Raw genomic sequence first — 24,527 nt, 5'->3', positions numbered from 1 at the left:
TTGCAATAAAAAATGGTTTGGTTTGGTGAGGGGGGAGGGGTTGTATTATTTTAGACAGAAGCAAACATTTGAAGGATCTTATAATCTAACACTCTGTGTCTCAAAATTTATTTTCCTTAAAGTTCCACTCGTGGCCTTCTCCAGCTCAGCTGGAACACCTGGAACTAATTTTAGGGTTGCCCGGCTAAGCCCCATACTGGTATTTGAAGTTTGCGTCCTCCCTAGACTCAAGCCCATTTCACCACCTCTGAAGGTGAGTGCAGGCTGATATTAATTAACAGTGAGTTGATTCACTGGCATCTTCCAGTCATTAAAGTAAATATTTGGCTTAAAATAGCCTCTTCCCACCTCAAATATCCAACTTTTTCCCTATTCCCTTACTCCATCGTGGTTGACTCACCAGCACTTGCATGGTATATGTGACTTAAGAACAGAGCTGGATTCTAAAAGGGAAGTGAAATACTCTTAAACATCTGCAGGCGAGACTGAACAGCAGGCTGGCCTTCAGTATGACTACGTTGTTTTTCTGTTCATTGCGGTGCTGACTCAGCATCAGTTAATAAACTCTCTCGAGAAGGCTGGATTTCTCTTGTTTAATTATCATCTTGAAACTTTGTGAGAACTCTTAGGAACTGTTCATTCAGTTTTATACTCCTAGCACATTTGCCAACTAAACCTGTTTCCTCTTGGTGCTAGCGTCCCCTATGGCAGAACGTGCAACGACAGGTCAGCAGGAGAGTGTGTTACTATGTCCCCTAGTGGGAATTTAATTGTTCTGTACAACAGAGATTGTAGAAGGTCTTTAGACACAAAAACCATTTCCTGGCAAATAATCTTTTGCCTCCCCTGCCCCCGCCCCAAAAATCTAGGAAAGCATCCTAAAAGAGAAAAAAATTTTTTAAAGATAAACAGACATATTTTTGTGATCGAGTTAGAATTTTGTTTTGCCTGGTTTTGTTTCTTCCTGTAAACAAATACTCAGAAGTCCACTTCATTGTATGACTAAGTTGATATTATTTTGTTGGGACTGGGTGTGTGTACGTGGGGGTGTGTGTGTGTGTGTGTTGGGACGTGGGTGTGTATGCACATGTGTATTTAAAATGTTAGAAAAGACATTGAAGCCTAAGGTGGAGGAGAGATGATTTTAAAAACAACCAGCTACATGAGGTAAGCAGGAAAAGTGGGAGACTTCTGTGTCAGTGATCTAAACAGTAATTGTAAAGGGGTACCAGCTATAAATGGACCCTTTACATTACTGTTTGTCTGAATTAGAGGATTCCTTGCTGAAGGCACAAGACCATTGAAGGAAGTAAAGCATCTGGTTTGTTTTGTAATGAGAAGCAGGAATGCAAGGTCCACGCTCTTAATAATAAACAAACAGGACATTGTATGCCATCATCACAGGATGTCCTTCCTTCAACAGAAGACTGACTGGGGCTGTAGGAAAAGCGGGACAAGGCTCAGAATGAGCCCCACTAATTACTGCCTCCGTCTGCCTTCCACTTGCAGTGACCAGTTCAACATTCCCTTTAACTGAGAAACGATTAATGCTATACACTTCGCTTACACACTACACTGCTCACACACTCCTCGGAAGTATGGCTGTGGGGTTTGGGAGGGGAGAAAAGGCAAAGAAACTAATCTGTAAGATGATAACTTTTTCCTATTTCGCTATTTACTAAATAGTTAAAATAGGGAAGTTCTGCCAAATTTCAATGCATTTTGGTTGGGAGAAATGGAAGCTTACAGGGTGTGTGTGTGTGTGTGTGTGTGTGTGGCTGTGTGTGTGTGTGTGTGGGTGTGGGTGTGCGCGCGCGCGCGCGCGTGTTCGTAAGAGAAAGAGAACTGTGTATTTCATAGGCAATAATAGCTTGAGGACTAGACAGCTACATTTTATTACATTAGCTGCAAAAATAATTCACTTGCTCTTTTCAAGTAAGTTTTGTATAATCTGTAGCGATGGATTCGAACCGAGGAACTACAACATTTTAAGCTAATTTTTTGGTTTCTCTTAATGTAAAGAATGTTAGCCCCCTTATAAAGCCACAGCAGGAAGGAGGGCGGTCTGGAGTATTTAGAATACAATACAGCTCGAGCAAACGTTGAGGTTAAGTGCCTTCAAAGGGGAGTAGGAAGATTCCAAGTAAATGTTGAGATTCACATGCGAAGAGAGGAAGCTGTCGCAGGCTCGCAATCGGGGGGGAAAGCACTGGGCTGGGCAAAGCGCGGCTCCGCCGAGTCCAGGTGTGGCCACGCCTCCCACTTCAAGCTGGTGTTGAGTGAGTCGGACGAATGGGAAATCTCCTTCAGGGAGGGGATAGGAGACGCGGCGTTGGTTAACACAGACTGAAAGTGCTGCGGCGAGACTCGGTCCTCCAGTGCTGCGGCGAGGCAGAGCAGCGCGCAGCACCTGTCCGCCGCCGAGGGCCGGGACGCGGGCGCCCGGGCTGCCTTAGATAAGGAGGGAACCGCCGAGGTGCGCGTCAGTCCCAGCCCGCGAGGGGACGCGGAGGAAATGTGGGCTGTGTAGAGATGAGCGACACTTATCTCCAATGTTGGATATTTGCTTGGAAAAACGTGTGGGTACGACCTTGGTAAGGAACTTGATCTTGTTTTTAAATCTGAAATTGATCTGAAAACTTTTTTTTTTTTTGTAACGTAGTCGCGGTAGAAACCAGAAATGCTTCTGCTTTAAGGCACTTAGAACTGTCAAACATTTGTAAGACTTTTTCCTTATGAATCATTAACCCTTTCAGTTCTAGGCATAATTGTCAGTTCATTGAAATTTCAGTAACGGCAACCGCCCACCCCTCGTCAAACAAAGTAACTTTTCTGGGTTGGCTTAATTTTAAATTTTTTGTTTTATTTTAACATCTCTTTGGCATCGTGACTGTACATGTTGCGACTAAATAAAAATAAGCGAAGTTGTTTAAACTGTAACTGAAGGAAAGATAACTTCGCCTCTGACTTTTTTGAAGAGCATCATATTTAGGAAAGAGATAGAAGAATATAGAAACCACCTTGAAGGACTTCCACAGTGCTATGTTTACATTCAAAGGAGGGCATGCTCTTACGTGGAAATGATACCCATGTTCCTTTTTATCAGCATGTCTCTATGGGAAAACATTGCAGAAGTTGATTACCTTTTATTTCTCTTTGGAAAGCACTTTTCCTGCGGGTGAGGGGAGACTTGCGGAAACATCCTTATCCATTTACAAATGGAAGCAGAACGTGTCCTCTGAGTCCTCTCTATTTGTTATAACTTTAGTTACAGTAAACTGTAGCACATCAATGACTTCTGGGAATTTGTACACTTTCAGATTTAAATGGAAAGTGCTATTTGTGGCTGAGAGCTCCTGAAGGAATTCTCTCCTGGGAATTCCTATGTTTTGTTTTTGATTTTTCAAATTGGCGTGAGATGCCCACAAGTCCAAAGACACTGTGGGGCGTTTTCCCCCCTTCACCCAGTTTTCTTCCTCTTTTCCTGTGGTCCAAATAATTTCTGAAAAGCTGTACCTCGGTGATGCTGGCAGGAAAAGATCCTTTCCAGTCTTGAGAGGATGAAAGACAGCATGCAGCGGGTGGAGGGGGGGGGCAAGTTGTTTTGAAAGTTGTTTTGCCTTGGGAGCTGGTGGGAAACTTCAGTCTTCCCCATTTGGAAAAGGCAGGCTGGGTTCCGCTCCTGCACCACACGCGCTTTCCATTTTTAGCTTCATTCACAGGCAGACAGAGCTCCTTCCTCTTCCTCTCCTTGTTTGTGACACTTTTCTGAGGCAGCTTTTCCACAGCACTGAGGGTCTGGCAGCCATGACCCCAGGCGTTCTGGGACACAGGACCGAGTGCCCACAACATTTTTCTGCTGTGAGAGGTAAAGCCAAGGATTGTTCCGAGGAGGTTCTTCCCCCACCCCGAAGTTGCCACATTCTTTTTTTTTTGCTTCTTCTTTTTTTAAACTTAGAGTAGCATTCTGAAACCCTGCTTCTTCAAGGCAATCTTCTTTACACGGCTTTTTGGCTCTTGTTCAACTGTACCAAGCACTCTTCATCTGCATTTAAAGTCTTCAGACTATTGTATTAGTCATAGCCTCTCGGTGGAGAGAGCCACAGGACAATGGGGATTAAAGGCCTTCCCCTTCTCTTCCAGGCTGCCCCCAAGTGTAGCTCCAGCGCTGTGAGGTTTCAAGGGTTGGCAGAGGGGACTGAGGGGACCATGAAAATGGACATGGAGGACGCGGATCTGACTCTGTGGACAGAGGCTGAGTTTGAAGAGAAGTGTACATACATTGTGAACGACCACCCCTGGGATTCTGGAGCCGACGGAGGGACTTCTGTTCAGGCAGAGGCATCCTTACCCAGGAATCTGCTTTTCAAATATGCCACAAACAGCAAAGAGGTAAGCCTCTGGTTTATTGCCGAAGAAGATTGGCATCTGAGGCCAAATCTCCCTACTTGCCCTTGAGGCCTCCTATCTCTGTGAGAATCTGTAAGTACCAGTAAATAATTGATCACTTACTTCATGTCTTCCTTTGCTTTCTCTTTGCTTAAGTCAGTCCTGTCTCACTTCCTTCAGCCCTCCACTGTTCCATACTAATTAGTAAACAGTAAAATCTTTTGGCAAGATGACATGTCTTGGAAAAGCCGAATTGTAGCATGGGGTGGGCAAAATTGTCAGCGAGCTGAGAGAGAGCCGCTGCCCATGCTGTACTCACTGGCCCTGGGTCCCCCAGGTGTACGGTAGCTTTTGAGGGAGAAAACTTTTTCTTAGAAAAAACATTTGTTATAGTTTTTTTTTTTTTTTGTTCTCCTTTTGGTCATTAGATGGCTTTATTCTTTTTAACAAGCCAGCTTTATTGGCTGGGTTTCTAAAATTATTCTCAAAACCCTGAGGTGTTTATGAACTGAAGTGATGGCATAAACCGTGAAGAGGTTCATGTAAAAGTGTCCTCTGTCCGGATGACTTCAGACACCACTGTTTATCTGCGGAAGCTACTCTGCTGGGCTGGCAGGCTGATTCCTTACTGGCCTCTGAAGTGGGTACACTCTTTGTTGCTTCAAAGGGGCCGAAAACCCCAACTTGGAATGAGCAAAGGATTTGTGTTTACCCTTTTATATAACAATTATAGTGAGGCGTGATGTTTAGCTGTGAAGTAACTTGCAGAACCACCTCTTGTTTCCAGCACTCGGCTACTGCAGTTGCTCTCACTGCTGCTGGGCTGAGTTGAAGGAATCCAGCTCTCAGCTGACTTCGTACCACCACCGTGGCCACAGGTCACTGTCAGTTCTGTTCCTTCAGAGAGTAGTGAGAAGAGGATCATTTGTGATAAGTCAATACTGGGACTGTTCGTTACAGCCATGGCAAATCATTTTCCTCCTTCCCTAAGGAACAGCATTTGAAGGAGCCGGGGAGCCTGTTTGGGAAATACTTTGTCTCTTTCCTGTTTGTGTCTGAGTTCAGTGTTTTTGGTGAGGGGGAGACACAGCTGTCTAAAATTAAATAGAGCAACTCTGCTTTGCGTTTCATTAAAGAGTAACCTTTTTTTTCCCCCCTGCTGGGAGAGTAAAGGCAGATTGTATAAAAAGCAAAATTTAAATTGTAGTTGTACATGAACGTTACTAAAAATTTAACCCCAGAGGTCGGCCTTAATTATACCTCTTTCTAAAGTAACATTCTTCTCAGTAGAAAGTCTCTTAATATGTGGCCCCTGGAATCAATGTAGGATTTGTTTCAGTATTTAAGGTTTGGCTGTAGCTTTAAAAGGTGTAGTGTGTTTTTTCCCATATCAGATTTGACCAAATAGTGGTCTGTTCCCAGGGTTTATTTGTGCCGTGTTGCCCTGTCCAACCCATTGGGGTTGAAATATATCTCCATTCTGTGGGTCATCTTTGCTTTTTAATTCTACAATGTGCTTATCCTCAATTCAGCTCTTAGCTCAAGTTTTTCAATTTCCATCATTCTATTTTAAATCATAGTTAAATCAGGCAATGCCCTTCGATCACATAGTCCGAGGTTCAGAAAGATAGTCACTTACCCAAGCTGTGTAGTTAGAGCCAACACTGAGACTTAGAGCAAAGTTCTGACTTCCCCAGCCAGTGCCTCTTGATTATGCCACTCTGGCCCCTCTTGGTGTCACTGTGGTTTTATTTATCATCTGAACACATTTCAGACTGATCCTTTATTAAGCTTGTTTAGTTTTTTTTTTCCCCTCTGAACGTATAGCTCCCTATTTTAGTACGTTCAGCATGCAAAAAAATAAAATAAAATAAAATGCAGTACCTATATTCTTAAAGAGGGTCCTTCAAAACTAACCTAATAAGAGATCAGGGTTCTCTTATTCTATTTTCCTGTATTTTATTTAACTGAAACATTTGCCTAGAAGAGTACGTCTTCAGTCCCGAATCATAAAAGCAATCAGAAAACCAACGTAAATACAATACTGTCTAAAGCTGACTCTGGAATTTGTACCTGTTTTTCTGTTTCTCCCATCCTCCTTTTTGAACTTTGGGAAAGGACAGCTCCATTCACGTGGTGAAAGAAGACTCTGGAGTTGGGCCATTGTGGCTATGATTGCTGCAAACCAGTTCAGAACAGAGACCTTTAGGATTGATGAAATGTTTACATTACCATTACTCAGTTAGTCCTTTCAGTCCCATAAACTGTGGAAATAGGAAAAAAGCTCTTCTACACGCAGTTTTTATCTGACTGATTTGACTGATTTAACTTGCCGTTCTTTAAATGTTTTCATTTAAGTAGTAGAAGATGTTACATTATGTACTATTGTGCTGACATACTTGGGGATTTTTTTTTAACAAGACCATTTTTCATTATGAGTTTGTGCTATGTGTCAGCACCTTTTTTCTTTCTTTTAGTTTAAAAACAAAACATACAAACCATATTTCTAATCCTGACCCTCATTTTTAGATTTGGTTTAGAATCATTCTGCACCTTTAATGAGGCGGTTCTTACTTCCTATTTCCAGAACTCAAACCAAATATAGATGTACTATTCAAAACCTTTAAAACTTTTGTAACTGATGAGTTATTCTTTTAGGGGGATTTTCCCCTTGTCCTCCTGAAATAATTTTCTATGAATACTTGAATACAGAAAGATCAATTTAAACATTTATATTTTAGAAGCAGTAGCCTGTACTGGGGTTAATTGCATTCTAGAAGCTCTGTGGCTCTCTCTGTCTGACCTCTCAAAGTCGTGTGGTGATAAACATCAGACCGATGATGGGACTAGCTCAGTGTCCATTTTGATTAAAGTCCATTATTAATTCTAGTCATCTGTAAAAAGTATCTCACCATAACGTGCGGTTCCCTTTTCTTCATACTGCCTTTTATTTGGGAGACAATGAGGCATTACTACATTTCCTATAATATAAAGGTAATTAAGGAGGAAACCTTTCAAAAACATGTCCATTCACTCCACCCCTTTGAAATAAATGGTATGCATTATAGGCTAAAGACTTGGTCCACAAAAGAGTTCTAGTTATCTCAATGAGATATCCATATATTCAAAATAGAATTTTAGGACGTGGTTCCATAGTATAGTGGTTAGCATGTCTGCTTTACACGCAGAAGGTCCTGGGTTCGTGCCCCAGTGGAGCCACGGTCCATGGTCTACGGCCATACCACTCTGAACAAGCCCGATGTCTGATCTCAGAAGCTAAGCAGGGTTGGGCCTGGTTAGTACTTGGATGAGAGACCACCTAGGAACACCAGGTGCTGTAGGCATAAATAATAATAAAAATAAACAAAATAGAATTTTAATCGAATGAGGCATCTTTAGGAGGGGATTTGAGGAGAGGGAGAGATGGCTAGTAATTAAAATGATCTTAATGTAATCCAGGGTGAGGATGCTTATACCACATTTAGACCTGAATGATGTTTCCCCTTAAAACCCACTGCTGTCTGGAAGTCACGGACTGCAGGGTGTGTTCTGTAACTGAGGCTGCTGACAGAGACCGATCTGCCCACATGGCGGAGGGGTCAGCTCCATACATAACACAAGGCATTGAAGAGCTTCTGGAGGGCAAGGGAACATTGAAGCCTGTGTCCTGTCTCTGATAGGTTTATGGAAGGCACACAGCAGCCTGTCCCCAGCAGAAATTCTTTAGGACCCTGGTCAGTTCCAATGAAGTTTCCTTCCTAAACTAGGTGAATACATTCTTAATTAGTCTTTTTAGAACTGCAAAATCCAAGGCATACACCAAGTCTTTCTGTATCTTTTGCTTGCTCCAAGGACAGAATGTTGTTGGCTAAGATTTACGTCTGGATCTTTCCAGGGCCAGAGGGAGAACTATGACTTGATCTTCTACTTCCCATTAAAAACAACCCTGGTTCCTATTCCGCACCATAGTTACCTGGCGGAGCACTGTAATTTAACAATTGCAGCTCTTATGTCCTCTCTGAATAAGGTGTCTCAGATATGGATTCAAGATGAAGGTGTTTATCATGTATTAGAGTACTGGATTGGGAATAGATATAGATGGCATACAAGGTACACGATTCCTTCCAACCTCGAAATTCTACGAATTTGTGTCTCTCTCCATATGTGTGAGTTTGTATGTATCCTATAGTTCCGTGTATAATAGGAACTTAAAATATTAAAGTTCTGTCCCACTTGTAAAGAAAATCTAATATTGAGGCTCTTTTAATTGTTTGGGGCTTGAGGATTTTCATAGATCTCTCTTCCACCACAGACCCTCTTCTTTTTAGTTGTTCTGTCTTGCCTGCTGAATTGCATTTGTAAGGTTTTAGATGGCAAGAGGTATTTCTGGTACTGCCTTATAGCTTCCCCAGTGACTTGCCCATAGTGCTCAAATAGGTGTTAGGTGGCTTATGTCTCCTGCAAATTCCTTTGTAGGAACAGGATTCCAGTAGACTTCTCTTTGGCCATAAGAGGATGTTCTGTGTTTTCCTAATGTAAAATTGGTAGCTGAAAAGTAAGAGGCCCATTGGTTAAAATGAATGGCAATTTGAAAAAAAACAAAACAAAAAACCCTGACCTCAATGTAATTCGCCTTGTTGGTACTCAAGCTCTGACTCCTAAGACACTGTCTGCAAGAGACTATAATTTAAAACAAAGTCGACGAACCAGTTGAGTACCTTTCTTAAAATTACTGCTTCAAAGTGGATATGTTGAAAATATCAACTACTAATTATTGGCTCACCAACAAATGACATTATTTGTTTTTCCTGTTCGTCATTTTAATATTATGGAATAATCACTCAAACATGAATGCCAAAGGATTGGCGTGTCATAGAAGTCAATTCCATGAATTTTTTAAATTCATTCGGTTCAATAATGTATCATAAACAGTGAGTCTCTGAATAAGTAAGTCTACTTAAGCTTTAGTATATATTTTTATCTCGAGACTGTCCTGAGGTGCTCCTGTCCTCAGTAGTTGTTCTGTCAACAAATACCAATAACTACAAACTATTATCGAAAGAGCACATAGATGTAAATGAAGGCAGAAGGAGAGGATGAAATGAACATCTGCTTTTTTCAGCTCTCTGCCAGAAATTCATAAAGGACCAAAAATAACACTAGCTCACCAACCTTGTTTCAACTTATGTTAGGTGTAGGAAAATATCTTATTTTCTGTCTTTCCAGTCTAGGTATGCTTCATTGACTTGTATAGTGAATATTAAATTGTTTTTTAAAAACTCATTGGCTGATAAGAAATGTACATGGGAAAGACCGGTTGTTCCTTCCTTATAGGTGTGCTTATTCTATATCTATTTAAACAGAGGTTTAAATTCTCAGTGCTATTTAATGAGGTGTCAGTGAATATCATAACCAAAATCTTAGATTCCACTGTGAACATTTATTGATTCATAAATTTGAGCCTACCATTTCAGGTATACAATTACACAGGAGCCACTAGGGATAATAAAAACTGGAAACAAATTTTATTTTTTACCTCTCCTCTTGGTCCATTTCAGTATAGTGTTTAGTAAGTAATTTCTTGGCTCTTTTGGATGAAAAGAAAATAAAAATGGAAAAGTGAGTGAGTGAAAATCAAAACAAAACTGTAAGTGCAAAATGTTGTATAAAGGACTACTTGCAGAGCACTTTTTGAATAGTGATGAATTGCTTCCTGATTTGTGGTTGGTGATTTTTTTTCACCCCCCTGCCCCTAAAGAAATTTACGATCAAGGAGGAACTGGCATAGTTAACATGTTTCTTTACCAAGGCCCTACAAAGTCAGAATGTGTGATACATCCAGTCTGAGAAGGTCATTTCCTCAGATCTTAGAACCCACAACTCTCCTCAGTATAAATTCCATTTCAAAAGAGGGCTTTTGACCACTGTGTAGTAGAAGATTCTAGAAAAGAACAAAAATTACAGTTAGTTAAAAGATCTTTCTTCGTAAAAGAGAACGTGCAAGCTATATTTAAAAAAAAAAAAAAACCTCATCTGGGATGAAAAAAAAATAGAATGCTTGGTTTCTGGTTCCTTAGGCCTTTGTGGAACAACCAAAAAGCATTATTTTGGTTTCTGAGGTTAAAACTATTTTATTCCTCTCAAATACACTGTTTATGGTTTGAGAGAGAAGGAGAAATAAGAAACTAGGAGCAGGCCAAAATGGTCTAACCTGGACTATCTAATTCTGCAGTATCTGATTCTCATTCTAAAACAGAATGGTTACCCTCTCTGTTCTTCTAGCAGAAAAAGTAATGAAAACAAAGGACCCTCAGTCACTGGAGAATAATCCTCCAGGCTATTTTAATGCTTTGTTGAATATTTGTTTATGACCTAGGAGTTTCAAAAATGGTCTTGCCCTAAGGTGAAACTCGTTGTTAATTATGTAGGCGCCACTAATGTCTGCTCTCCATACCATAATGTCCTCATCACTGGTTGCAATGACCACTTGACAAATCAATTCATTGAATTAAAAAGATTGGTTAATATTTTATAGTCCAGTAACCGTTTCATACATTTTACCCCTTTAGGTTATTGGAGTGATGAGTAAAGAATACATACCAAAGGGAACACGGTTTGGACCTCTAATAGGTGAAATCTACACCAATGATACCGTTCCCAAGAACGCTAACAGGAAATATTTTTGGCGGGTAAGTAGGAAAAATTCTTCCAGACTCATTATATATTAAGAAAAAAAAATGGAGCTAGAATTGCTGGGTCACTTCCTTTTTCAACCTGTACTGGGCCTCGCCACAAGTATTCAGGGTTCCCATGGACGCAGAATTCTAAGCGAGTGTGAAGAAACTGGCTCAATGTTTGGCCCTGGAGAAACAGCCTGTAAGTGGTTTGGGATGGAGATATGGACTATATGTGAATCTTAATTTTTTGCAATTCATCGAGCTTTGTGATGAAAGAAAACAGTTTGTTACTTGCCTCAAGGGTAAGTTCATTTGCATTTCTCTGCAAGGAAGTAGTAATGAGTCACCAAGCCTTAGATTTCACCTCTTCTTGATTTCTTGCTGAGTTAACGTTAATTGAATGGGAGAATAATCATATATGATTTGTCTTGAAAATAAATGTCATTAAGGAAGGATGGAAGGAAGTTGGCACTGACGGGAATGGAGATGGACCTCGGGACTAGTCTGCACCATAAAACTATGGGATTTGACTATGTATGTAGATTACACCCATAGCATCAGGAAAATGCTTACAATCATGCAAGATGATAAACTCCCCTATAACAGCCAGTCAAAAAGTCTGGCCAATGCAGTTTTCTTTGGAATATCAGGTTAGAAAGGACCACAAAGTTGAACTAATTAGATGGAACCCTTGGGTAGAAGACCCTGAACTAGGAGTGAACAGAGAACAATGTCAGACTGCTTTCCATTTTCCCGTAGATCTCTCTGGGATATTTAGTTTACCTCAATTAGAAAATAAAAGTACACTTACAAAATTTATAAGTAATTTTTCATACATACTTGCATAAAAATCACATGACTGCTGCGGAGCCATTATTTGAATTCTTTTCAGAAATAGCTGAACGGTAACAAACAAAAATTGGATTGTACTTACTTTGGCCAGTATTCACCTAGAACGCTTATATATCAGGATGCTTTTAACAACATGATACTTTGGACAAGTATCTTGATAAAAGACATATTTGAGGACCATTCAGAAGCTGTTTCCTAAGACTTTTTTTTAAATCCAGGAAGTTTCGCGTTTTTAGATTTATTATACTATTTCTAAGCAAAAGAGAGCACTAAGAATTGTGCATGCTCAATTTTTATTTAGTAACTACTCGTGCTTAAAATGCATGATTTATAATGGGCAAAATGTAAGAGAGCGCATTTTTGCTTTTACTGCCAGTAAAGTCTTGTCAGACGGGAGCCCTAAAGGTATATAATTCTTGGAGTCGCAGGTCTGAATTAAGACAATCTAGCATAAATTTCATTTATTCATGGTCATTTCGACAAATGGCAAGAAATACCTAAGAACCTCTTATCTCTGCCCCGGTTCCCTGGTTCTCTAAGTAACTGAAATGCTTTTTTTGGGGAGGATTTATTTGAATCATTTTTTCACATGCAAAGGATATTGTAGGAGATAACTTCCCACATGTTGTTAAAAGCATCCTGATTTTGCTGGCAGGAATATGAACATCTGTTGTAAGGAAAGAAAAAGTTTCATGCAAATTACACAGTCAAAGAAGAGAAGGGATGTTCAAGTTGAGAAACCAGTGACATTTCTTGTAACTGTACTATGAGTCAGCACGTTTTTAATCTTCTTGATAATATATGGAAATGTAGTGAGGTGATAGGGAGCAGTGTTCATTTGACGTATGCATTATTTTATTTTCTTGTGGGTGTGTGTGTGTGTATGTGACTTCATGGCATCGATATTTCTGTTTTTAAACGAGGATACAGTAAATTGTAGTCTGTGGAAGGCTGACTGGAATCAACACACCCGTAGCTTTAGAAAGCAGTTTCCGCCCAGCGAAGAGTGCAAGAGCGATGGAACCCCATGTTCCTGGAAGTTTGCACATCAGAGTAAACAAACTTGAAAACCCCTCTTGATAGCAGAATTCACCCAGCCTTGTTCCATTTTCTCTTAGCAAAACACACCGCAAAAGCTCTCACAAGCTGCTTTGATGAAGCCACATGTATTTCCCCCTTCAGAATTTACAGGAAGTTACTCTTAAAAGAAAGTGATTCTGGTGTTTACTGCCCGCGTTAAAGGGACAGAGTTCCTTTTTGTCTCTGATAAAGTTTGAACGAAATACAGAACCGATTTATAGACTAACGCAGTCAGTATGTGACTAAGAACAAAGCAATAACCTGCTGTCCGGTTAGAGCAATTTCTGCTACGAACCATGCCTCACCACTTGGAGACTACAAGTTGCAGATGACCAGGTATTGATTATATAAGTGTAAGGAAATACTTAAGTCTGAAGAAAAGGGTGGTACATCTTAAAAAGAGGGAGAGAGAGAAACTTTCTGTGGAAGGGTAAGGAGTTTGCTTATGAGCTAATTTCAGTAAGAACAGATATTTTGATGCGCCCTGTTTTGACCTCTGCCTTTTTACTGAGTGGCCTGAGTGCATCTGTTAACCAGCAGTTATTACTATGGGGCAAACTTTGAATTCTTCATTACGCGTTGCCTTTAAAGAACGACATAGTGTCTTCCTGTTCTTTTTCCAAAAGCACATGCCTATGGCTCTGAGTCGGTGTTTTGACCAACCTCCTCACAGAGACGAGGGTTCCCTCTTCCCTCTTTTGACAAGGCCATACATGTTTATCAAGAGGAAAAGTGATTCTTCAGTAGACTGTCAAATTCTGGCTTCTGTCCCGGTGTTCTCTTTGTTATGGCAGGTGAAGTTCACCTTTGCCCCACCCAGTGTTTCCACAAAAAGGCAAGGTTCCAAGTATTCATATGAACAAGTGTTACTTCTGGACTCAGAGGCTTGGGGGTGGAGGATGTTTGCATAGTTTAAGCCTTGGGCGGGGGTGTAGGAAATGGCAAGTACAGAGGCCATAGAAAAAGTTGAGAGACTCAGTTTGACGTATTCACTCGGCTTGGTCTTCTACCCAGTGACTCAAAGCATTAAAAGCCAGCATAATCGGAACTCAAGTTAGTAGTATCGCCCATCTGCCATTCGCTGTTGTAGCAAAAGTAGGACTCGGTGGTGGTTTGATCTGTCTGTTGGCAGCTCCTTAAATGAAATTTTGTGTTTCGTTCATCTGTTATTTTCCCCCACACGTGAAAAGATGATAAAACCGAAATGGAAAAGGTAACTGACAAAGTGCGTCTTACCTGTTTCCGCCCTTATTTCTGCTGATTCAAGACTACCCTGGCTACAGCGATTAGATTCTTTTTCTAACTAAGCAATAGGAGACCAGAAATCACACAGAGCACTTGCTGTGTTTATTCTTAGAGGTGCAGGGGAAGCTTCCCCTGGCTTTGGGGCTGACTCTTTAACATGTCTGCCTTCTCTTTTGGACAGATCTATTCCAGAGGGGAGCTTCACCACTTCATTGATGGCTTTAATGAAGAGAAAAGCAACTGGATGCGCTATGTGAATCCTGCACACTCTGCCCGGGAGCAAAACCTGGCTGCATGTCAGAACGGGATGAACATCTACTTCTACACCATTAAGCCCATCCCTGCCAACCAGGAGCTTCTTGTGTGGTATTGTCGGGACTTTGCAGAAAGGCTTCACTACCCTTATCCTGGAGAGCTGACAATGATGAATCTCAGTAAGTGGATTACAGAACAAAAAAATTTTAAATACCAGTCATTCATGTCAGTCCTGCCCCTATGAGCTAATAACATGTTGTTTAATTATATGGCTTCATCTGTTGGGCCAAGTAGGTGGCTTAAACCAGGGACTAAGAAGAGAGGAAAAATTTTTTTAGTTCCTATTTCCTATTATAAAACTTGATCATTTAAAAGGTATTATGAGCTACTTTGAGTGTCAAAAAATTACAGGAAGAAATACATGTTCAATTTTAATCTATCTAAAAGGGAGCAAGTAGGAGTATTAGACATTGGTCCTGACATGCTGAGCATACAAGATATAGCCCCTTGTTTGTGGTAATTTGCCAGGGCTTAAAATGTGTATTGGCATATTGTAGAGACGCACATTTGGTTACCAAGTTATGGTCTGATGTGGAACATAAAAGATTGATTGCAGAAAAACTCACAGCTATAATTTTCAAATACTATCTATTCTAAACGAATAACAAGATTTTATATCTTAGCTTCCTTCCTTATGGTAAAAACCTAATTATCTGATAACCTGATCAGTATTGCAGTAGCCACCTATACTTTATCTTAACGAGTTCTCAGTTCCTCAGGTTTATAAGCTTTTACTTTTTTATTTGGTTAAAGATGCTATCATGACCTCTCTTAGACATTCTCAAGTGATCTCTATGAATGATTTAAGAATTACCATAAAATGCCAACCTGTTGTAACTATAGCTGCGTTCTCAGTTACACTAAGTTTTAAAGCATTTTTTAAAATTAAATTTAAATTTTTAAATTAAATTTTAAACCTTTTCAGTTTAAAAGTTTCAGCATTTAAATGCTGAAATTTTTGTAACTTTTTGTTTCGATATCATTTCAAGCTTAAGAATAAGTTGCAAGACTAATTCAAGGAATTCCCAGACACCCTTTATCCAGATTCATCAATCATTGATATGCTGTCCCGTTTGCTTTATCTGAAAGCTAAATTGATTTAGTTCACACTTTTACCTTTAAGACATTTGGAATGAATGTTAATATTAACATAGACTAGCATTTTGACTTCAGCTTTAGGACCAATTAACAAACCAATTACTTATCCTAGTCAGGTATAATCCAACGCTATAGCTATTTGGTGTTCATTCCACAGTGCCTAATTTACTTGATTTCTCTATGATCTCAAGTCTATATTTGTAGTTTTCTGAAAAGCAGGAGCTATAAAAGCTGAAGGACCCCTCCTCCTCATAGAATCACCTTTTAAATTTGTGTTCGTGGTACACACACACACACACACACACACACACACACACACACATACACAAGTGTACCCCTGAGCTTCAGGAAGAAGTCTTAGAATGTTCAGAAATAAACTGGCTTTCAGCATGAGCATGATAGGTATAATCAGGTCCTGGCCAAAGGTAGCTCTTTTCTTTTCCCTCATCTCTCTTCAGTGCTCTCAAGAATCTTCTGTCATGTCCCAGGAGCCATTCAGCTATTTCACCACCTGTATATGCTGGACCCAGGGCTCAGTTTAAAAGACATCTTATATTCTAGCGGGGCATCTCATGGAGACATGTGCTGCTTCCCCCTAACTTTCTCAGCATAGCGAGTCACTTCCTCTCGAGGGTCTCCTTACATTCTTTGAGTTTAATCATTCATGAATTCAGAGAAACACTGATATTTTTTTAAACAGTAACTCCATTTCAGGTGACCCACCCCAGTGACTTTGCACCAACCACAAGAAAGCATTTTTGCATACGTCCCTCACTCTCTGCCAATCAAGGAAAGGTTTTGATGACCTCGTTTTTTTGTTTTTTGTTTTATTCCCCATATGAAAGGCTTTGTGCAGTATTTTAAAATTCAAGGGCTTATCCTTTGTGTTCAGAAGCAACTTACCTACATCCTGTGAAATGACACCTATCTTCCTTCAAATATCTCTTTTAGCTTAGGCAGAATTTTTTTCTAAATGGTGGTTTAACATTTTCAAGTACCCTTCATTGTCTAGTTTTCATAGTAAAGAAGGAGAGTTAACAATAACCAGTCACATTAAGCCAAGACTCCCACTGCTAATTGTGAAACCAGTTGTCTTAGGTGTGGTAACTGATGATTGAGACTCTGATCAGGAAAATTTCCACTATTTCATCAGGCCTAATAGGTAGACTGTGTCTACAAGGGAGTTGTGTTGGGTTTCCATGCTTCAAGCACAATGAAGGTCTGTGCCAGGATCTCCGTGAGGGCTTTGAATGGTAGTGATGGTTCAACTAGCAGAGTTTTAAGAAGAGATTTGAAGCAAAGGTAAAGAAAAATAAGTAGCCAGAAATCACAAATTGGGATTTTTTTTTTTTTAAAGGGGCTGGGGGATCGGAGCTATTAAGTTTAACTCCTACCCCTCCCAAGTTTTTTGGTATTTTTTTCTATCTATCTAACTAACCCATCTAGAAAACAGTTGACCAAATTATAGACTTCTAAATGTTAATCTGCTTTCTCAGTTTCAGTTGAAAACAGACTTTGTTTTGCCTACTGCAGAACTTCTAGGTTCTTTCTTGTAGTCTTGGGGGTTCTTATTATAGATCGAAAATGTGAGTCGGCATAATTAAGCCATTCAGAGCCTTCAGAAGCAGTTCACTCTTGAAATGACTCTGACCGCCTACAGCCATTTAAGATTTAAGAACAAAAACAGATCTTGATTTTCTTTTTCATGTTAACTCAAGCTGCTGCTGAGTGGGAGAGTCAGAAATGACACCAATCCCACCGATTACTCAGCTGCTAAAGGATAATTTTTTGAAGTTTACCTTCGTATGGATGCCATGATTTCTACCTTAGAACATCTTAAGAAGGGCTCATGCTTTCCTCTGGATATTGTTTTGGAATAAGATATAAATTTGTTTTTATGAAGGCATAAGAAATAGCCTAATAAAAATGGATTTATTACATGCCGGGCACTGTGTTAAGTATTTTGCGTAGAAAGTGATGAATTCTGACTTTTTTGTTTGTTGGCTCAATCATTGGCTTTGTTTCTGTTCAATAATTGAATTATTTATTGAGGTGCTTAGGAAGAACACCTGACTAAATAGGAGGGACAGTGCTGTGGATGGACTTAAACTTTGTGCTTATGGCTGTAATTGGTTGAATTTTAGAATTAAAGGAATATTGAAGCCACTAGAAAAATTAAGAGACTTAGATGTAGTTTGCTATATAAAAATGGCAGAAAGTTATGACGATGAAGTGTTTTGTATTTTCATCATATTAAGGTGAGATCTTTTTTTTTTTTTTTTTTAATTTGGGCCTCTACGGATGCCTCCAAATCATTCTTTTTCACCTCCATAAAATTCCTTCCTGTGGCTGTGAGATAGATGCCTTGCCTATCAGTTTTCCAACTTAGTTGTCTCTCTTCCTTTACCATTTCAGCTTTAAAAAACAAAAGTGACGATTTGAACTTCCTGCCTGCTGGGCCTCACTAATAAAAACCCTGAAAGACTGATATTGGCCTGATAAGGGGATATTTATTTTGGTTTAGTGGCTTCAGAAATCCCTCTCCCTCAACAAGCTTTCCATCACTGCCCCCATCAGCATCTTGCCTGATAGTGTCTTGGCTGTGTTTATTCTGGGGCTGCTGGCTCACCCGTGAGTAACTGATAACAGCCAGCAGCAGATAACATTCTCTGAGGGGCTTTCAAACTGGAATCAGATCCCTGAAGCCTGTCAGCCTAGAGAATAGATTTGAAGAATTTGGAATCTGGACTTCCACTGAGTTCATTTCTAGACCTATCAGATACCAAGCCTGGAGTTTTGTCTCAATAAACCAAACAGGGACCCTTTTTTTGAGACAATGAGTGATACATTTACAGAGGCTTTAGCCTGATCCCCCCAGATCTTGTTCTCTTATAATGCTAAGGCCAAGAGCTCTCTTGCTTCTCATGGCATCTAACACACACTATCAGCTGATGCCTTCAACTCGCTCCTGCTCCTAGGTTGGAGCTCCAATAATCCGAGCTCCAACTAAGCAGCATATGTTTTACTTTTGATTTCCAAACAAGGCTGAGCAGGGAATTTTTGGTCTTCCCTGTTCTGGCTGGTGTTTTCCTGAAGGCATCGTTTATTCTGTGTGTTTGGAGGGGCAGGGCTGGCGACGGCCTGGAAATGCCCTTTTCATTGCTGCTGTTCCTAAATAGCATATTTACCAAGTAATAATATGCCGTCTTTTGGAATAAATGCTTTCATCTTAGCTGCTTGCTTTCTTTGGTGTTCTAAGTAATTGAACTGGCTTGGGACGTGCCTGTTGTGGTTTGGCAGAGACGACTGTGTCACACCTTGTGATTCCAGGGGACAGCATTGCTGGGAGCCTGGTTAGACCAGATAAAGCCTCGGTGAAATTCTTGTGTTGTCAGCAATTCAAGGGGAAGGGGTGGCATCTATATTTCTAATCTGTTATTTGGCAAAGGCAGTTTGAACAGGGTTTTTATCAAATTTGTATTAAATGAGAATCGAGGCGAAAATTGATGACTGCTTATTACTTGAAATGAGTCTTAATCTTTCACATCTAGTTCACAGGGTGTGCTGATTTCCTCAGAATAACACTTATTAACCTATGACACCCCCGACCCCAGTATTTTTCCACCCCATTTTAATGGAAGCAAGCTCTCCTGTTCTAGCTTGAACAGCACTTTTCCATCGTAAGACCTTTTGCTAGTGGAAAGAACATAATCCACACGGCGCTGTTCATTTGATTGATGCTGCCGGTGACCCTGTTTTGCTGAGAAGGAAATGGAGCCGTGTTTTGAGTGAGTGGCCCCGAGCCCTCCGGCATGAGAGGGTGTTGAGAAACCAGGTGTCTTTCACTTGTGGCCAGCTGGTGCTCAGGTTTTCTCAAGGAGAGAACAACTTTGGCAATTTCACTTCGGTTCTCTGTACCCCTCTGAGTAATCATCCTTTCTTCTTTATCTCAGCACAAACCCAGAGCCATCCAAAGCAGCAGAGCGCTGAGAAAAATGACCTTTGCCCAAAGAATGTCCCCAAGAGAGAGTACAGTGTGAAAGAAATCCTAAAACTGGACTCCAGCCCCTTCAAGGGAAAGGACTTCTACCGTTCGAACATTTCACCCTGTACTTCAGAAAAGGATATGGACGGCTTCAGAAGGAATGGGAGCCCCGAAATGCCCTTCTACCCTCGAGTCGTGTACCCAATCCGGGCCCCGCGAGCAGAAGACTTTTTGAAAGCTTCCTTGGCCTATGGGATGGAGAGGCCGACATACATCACTCACTCCCCCATTCCGTCCTCCACAACGCCCAGTCCCTCAGCAAGAAGCAGCCCCGACCAAAGCCTCAAAAGCTCCAGCCCCCACAGCAGCCCGGGGAACACTGTGTCCGTGTCACCTCTGGCTCCTGGCTCTCAAGAACATCGGGACTCTTACCCTTACACCTATGGCACTGAAGGTCTGGGTGCTTACCCTGGATACGCGCCTCCCCACCACCTCTCGCCGGCCTTCATCCCCTCCTACAATGCTCACTACCCTAAGTTTCTCTTACCCCCCTATGGTATGAATTGTAACAGCCTGAGCACTGTGGGCAGTATCAACGGCATCAACAACTTTGGCCTCTTCCCCAGGTTGTACCCTGTCTATAGTAATCTCCTCGGTGGGGGCAACCTGCCTCACCCCATGCTCAACCCCGCCACTCTCCCCAGCTCACTGCCCTCAGAAGGAGCCCGGAGGTTGCTTCAGCCTGACCATCCCAGAGAGGTGCTGGTCCCAGCGCCCCACAGTGCCTTCTCCCTCACCGGGGCCGCTGCCAGCATGAAGGACAAGGCATGTAGCCCCACCAGCGGGTCTCCGACTGCAGGGACAGCTGCCACGGCAGAACACGTGGTGCAGCCCAAAGCTACCTCAGCAGCGATGGCACCCCCCAGCAGTGATGAAGCCATGAATCTCATGAAAAACAAAAGAAACATGACTGGCTACAAGACACTTCCCTACCCCCTGAAGAAGCAGAATGGCAAGATTAAGTATGAATGCAACGTTTGCTCCAAGACTTTTGGCCAGCTCTCAAATCTGAAGGTAGGCCTCAAAATAGAGCAGTCAGATGGTTCTGCTGGTATCTGTACCTGCAGGTGCATACACCACGTTCGTATTTAGCTCGCTTTCCACAGGTTATAAATTTCATTTTCAGTGGCGTGAGACAGTCTGGGAATCCCGAATGTGGGTCTGATTCTGCTTTTGCCACTTCTGGCTGTGTGGCTTTGGACAAGTTACTTCACCTCCCCTGAGTTTCCTCTGAATACTAAAGTCATGGGGTTTGGGCTAGAAGATCATTTTAAAGTCCCTGCTAGCCTGTGACTTTTGTTCCTTCAGCTCAAACAAAACCAAGGGTTCTGAAAACATGGGGCTTTATTCGTTCTCTTTAAGACTTTGTCTTGATGCTGTTCTTAAGATGTTTGCATCATAAACGCCTGAGTCCTTAGGCAGAAATATTAACTCTTCCAGCCATCTAAGAGCAGAGCTAACACGTGTGGCTTCTTCCCAGGTCCACCTCAGAGTGCACAGTGGAGAACGGCCTTTCAAATGTCAGACTTGCAACAAAGGCTTTACTCAGCTCGCCCACCTGCAGAAACACTACCTGGTACACACGGGAGAAAAGCCACATGAATGCCAGGTGGGCAGTATTTTCTGGGTAGGACTTTTAACCTTAGTGGAAAATGTTTGTGGAGTTGCCCTCCCTAGGTCATAGAGCCCGCAGATTAAGCCAGCGCAGTTCTGCCTTGCCACGGGGTGATAGCCCTGTACCCGCTGTGAGCTGAGATGATGACACAGCCGGCTTCCAGTGGGTGGAAAATGGTGGGGGAAATAAACACCACCTCATGCGCAATGTGGCCACATCGCCCTGTTTGCTTAATGCCACACCGTAGGTACCACAGGAAGGCTTCTCTCCTCCTGAGTTGCTGGGTGTTGGTTCGTAAATGTGCCCCTCCCCTTGGCAACTCTTAATCTTCCGGTCTTCCCCTCTCCCTTCTCTGCCCTCTTCCCCACACTGTAGGTTTGCCACAAGCGATTTAGCAGCACCAGCAACCTCAAGACCCACCTGCGACTCCACTCTGGCGAGAAACCTTACCAGTGCAAGGTGTGCCCTGCCAAATTCACCCAGTTTGTGCACCTGAAACTCCACAAGCGCCTACACACCCGGGAGCGGCCCCACAAGTGTGCCCATTGCCACAAGAGCTACATCCATCTCTGCAGCCTCAAGGTCCACCTGAAGGGGAACTGTCCAGTGGCCCCGGCCACGGGCTTGCCTTTGGAGGACCTGACCCGAATCAACGAAGAAATCGAGAAATTTGACATCAGTGACAATGCCGACCGGCTCGAGGACATGGAGGACAACATCGATGTGACCTCTGTGGTGGAGAAGGAAATTCTGGCTGTGGTCAGAAAAGAGAAAGAAGAAACTGGCCTGAAAGTGTCTTTGCAAAGAAACATGGGGAATGGACTCCTCTCAGGGTGTAACCTTTATGAGTCATCAGACCCATCCCTCATGAAGTTGCCTCACAGCAACCCACTACCTCTGGGACCTGTCAAGGTCAAACAAGAAACAGTTGAATCAATGGATCCTTAAGATTTTCAGAAAACGAAAAGTGTTTTGTTTTGTTTTTTAACTTATGACTTGGAGAGTCAGGGTGCCTGTAACAAGTTGCGTGTACATAATTCCAGTTCTGCAAAGCTCTCCTGACGGCAAATGGTTTCCCCTCACCTCTCTGGAATTAAAGAAGGAACTCCAAAGTTACTGAAATCTCAGGGCATAAATGAGGCAAAGACTATATATACATATTATATATATATATATATATACTTATTTACACCCCATCTATATATTTGAACCTGTGTATTTTAAATATTTGTGTGAATATGTTTGCATAGCCTTCCCATCGCTAAGACTATTGCCTAGCCATAATTATTTTTTCAATGATAATCCTTCATAATTTATTATACAATTTATCATTCAAAAGCAATAATTAAAAAAGTTTACAATGACTGGAAAAATTCTTGTAATTTGAGTATAAATGTTATATTTTTGTCTTGTGACCATTCTTTGTAGATAATTTCTGCACATCTGTTTCAGTACCTAAGATTGAGTCAACAAACACATCACTTCAGTCAACCTCATTCTATAGTAATGGTTTGAAAATGAGGTTTGATATTGCCAAAGTTAGATGGTTGATGTGGTAATTCACAGGATCGTATCATTTGAACGGCATTTTATAATTTGGGGATACGTGTGCAGAATTACCCAATAATACCTTCGGTAGAAAAAACAAGAAAGGGAATCTTTTATGTTTCTGTAGATAGTTCAGTTATTTTTCCCTAGCCATAGATGTACTAGAAAGGTGACAAGGCTTTCTTTGCCAACCTGTCTCCCTCTCCAAACAGCAGGGCCACCCCACCCCCAAAGTCATGTGACCATTCGGAGTGGCCACGTGACTTCTGCATCCCACCTTATTATCTGAAAATGTGAAGAAGACAAAATGCCATGTTTAAAACCACTGCTAAAATGTTCCCAAAGCACAGATGGTTTTGTATGTGTGAGGTTTGGGAGCTTGAGTCTGAGTGTTGTTTTTGTCGTTGGGTTTTGTTGTTGTTGTTGTTATGTCAAAATTGCACAAACGTGGTGCTCTACCAGAAGGATTTGAGGTGAATAGGCTCAGGCCACATTTTAAAACCAAAAAAACCAAAAAACGGGTATTCTCGTTGTCTTAGGGTGTAAGCGGGTAATGAACGTTCCTATCCCCAACACATCAATTGTATTCTTTCTGTAAAACTCAGATTTTCCTCAGTATTTGTGTTTTTACATTTTGTGGTTAATTTAATTGAAGATGAAAGGGCATTGCAAAGTTGTTGAACAACAATTACCTCATCGAGTGTGTCCATTAGTGCAAGAAATGATTGATGTCTTACCTAATGATTTGCTACTCTAGACAAGAAACTTAAGTGTGCTCCAGAAAGATGGAATGGGCACCATTCTATCTTTCACCCTGCTAAGCCCAAAGATTACATGTCAGCATTCAAGGTGTAGCAAAGAATGATGTATATTTATAAATCTATTTATACCATTATACCATGTGTATATATAATATATTTATAACCACTTAAATTGTGAGCCAAACCATGTAAAAGAACCTACTTTTCCTAAAGGCAAAAAAAAAAAAAAAAATCAAACCCTTTCTGAGACTTTGCTTAACACTCAATGACCTCACAATCATATTGGTGAGCTTGGGCACCCCTCGCTATTATAAAAGACCCTAAAACCTTTGTGCAAAGGTGGGGACCACATAACAACCAGGGAGAAAGAGAGACATTGTTTTTTCCTATTAAGGACAATCTAAAATGGCTTTATTTTTGTTTTGCCGCATTATGATTATGTGGCCACACCTAAGTCACAGAAATAAAACTTCCATTATTACTCCCTTTACCACTATAAATTTTTCTCTCTTTCCTTTCTAAATAGCTGTTGTATCACTATACAATCTGGTTTATATATTCAGCATTCTGTTCATGGCAACTAACAGCAACCTGCAGAAGAGACAACAAATTTAGGGTAATCCAGGGAACCCTACGAGCCTTACTGATCTGTTCCTATAAGTAGCAAAACTGACTTTCTTTTTATGTATCAGTGTTTGAAAACACAGTCCTTAATCGTAGGTAAACCAAAGCATCACACTCTGACATTGATACCAAATACTTTCTATTCCCAACTACTCATTTGTTCTCTTTTTCCCCTTTTGTGCTTTCTCATATGTGGAATTTTTACCAAGACCTGTACAGTGGCTTGAGACTTCCTGCTTTTCTGCATTGTCTAACTTTTCCTTCCAGGCCTCTTACAT

The 24,527-nt window shown here is 41.2% G+C and overlaps 1 protein-coding gene and 1 pseudogene across 4 annotated transcripts; both read left to right on the top strand.

The window, feature by feature from the left end:
* Window positions 1-2,078: 2,078 nt before the first annotated feature.
* PRDM1 (PR/SET domain 1) lies at window positions 2,079-23,907 on the top strand. 4 transcript variants are annotated; one of them, XM_011360705.2, is made up of 7 exons: window positions 2,084-2,594; window positions 4,144-4,392; window positions 10,959-11,078; window positions 14,425-14,677; window positions 19,610-20,715; window positions 21,182-21,310; window positions 21,692-23,907. In XM_011360705.2, exons 1-7 carry the CDS (start codon window positions 2,553-2,555, stop codon window positions 22,262-22,264), a joined length of 2,472 nt encoding a protein of 823 aa, XP_011359007.1. In that variant the 5' UTR covers window positions 2,084-2,552; the 3' UTR covers window positions 22,265-23,907. The 4 variants fall into 4 exon arrangements, with proteins under 4 accessions (XP_011359008.1, XP_011359007.1, XP_023386699.1 ...); XM_011360706.2 differs by lacking the exon at window positions 21,182-21,310 and having other exon boundaries at window positions 2,079-2,594; XM_023530931.1 differs by lacking the exons at window positions 2,084-2,594; window positions 4,144-4,392; window positions 10,959-11,078 and adding an exon at window positions 13,255-13,334.
* On the top strand, window positions 7,618-7,733 carry LOC111740160 (annotated as a pseudogene).
* Window positions 23,908-24,527: the final 620 nt, after the last annotated feature.

This window comes from Pteropus vampyrus, unplaced genomic scaffold (genome assembly GCF_000151845.1).
Source record: "Pteropus vampyrus isolate Shadow unplaced genomic scaffold, Pvam_2.0 Scaffold58, whole genome shotgun sequence".
Lineage (NCBI taxonomy): Eukaryota > Metazoa > Chordata > Mammalia > Chiroptera > Pteropodidae > Pteropus > Pteropus vampyrus.
Note: the sequence above shows the minus strand (reverse complement) of the source record. Positions and strands in the feature narration are given on the sequence as shown.

Coding starts and splice junctions, on each gene's coding strand:
- PRDM1 (XM_011360705.2), top strand. CDS start 2,553: ATGTTGGATATTTGCTTGGAAAAACGTGTGGGTACGACCTTG. Junction 2,595..4,143: donor AACGTGTGGGTACGACCTTG/GTAAGGAACTTG, acceptor CTTCTCTTCCAG/GCTGCCCCCAAGTGTAGCTC. Junction 21,311..21,691: donor AAAAGCCACATGAATGCCAG/GTGGGCAGTATT, acceptor CCCACACTGTAG/GTTTGCCACAAGCGATTTAG.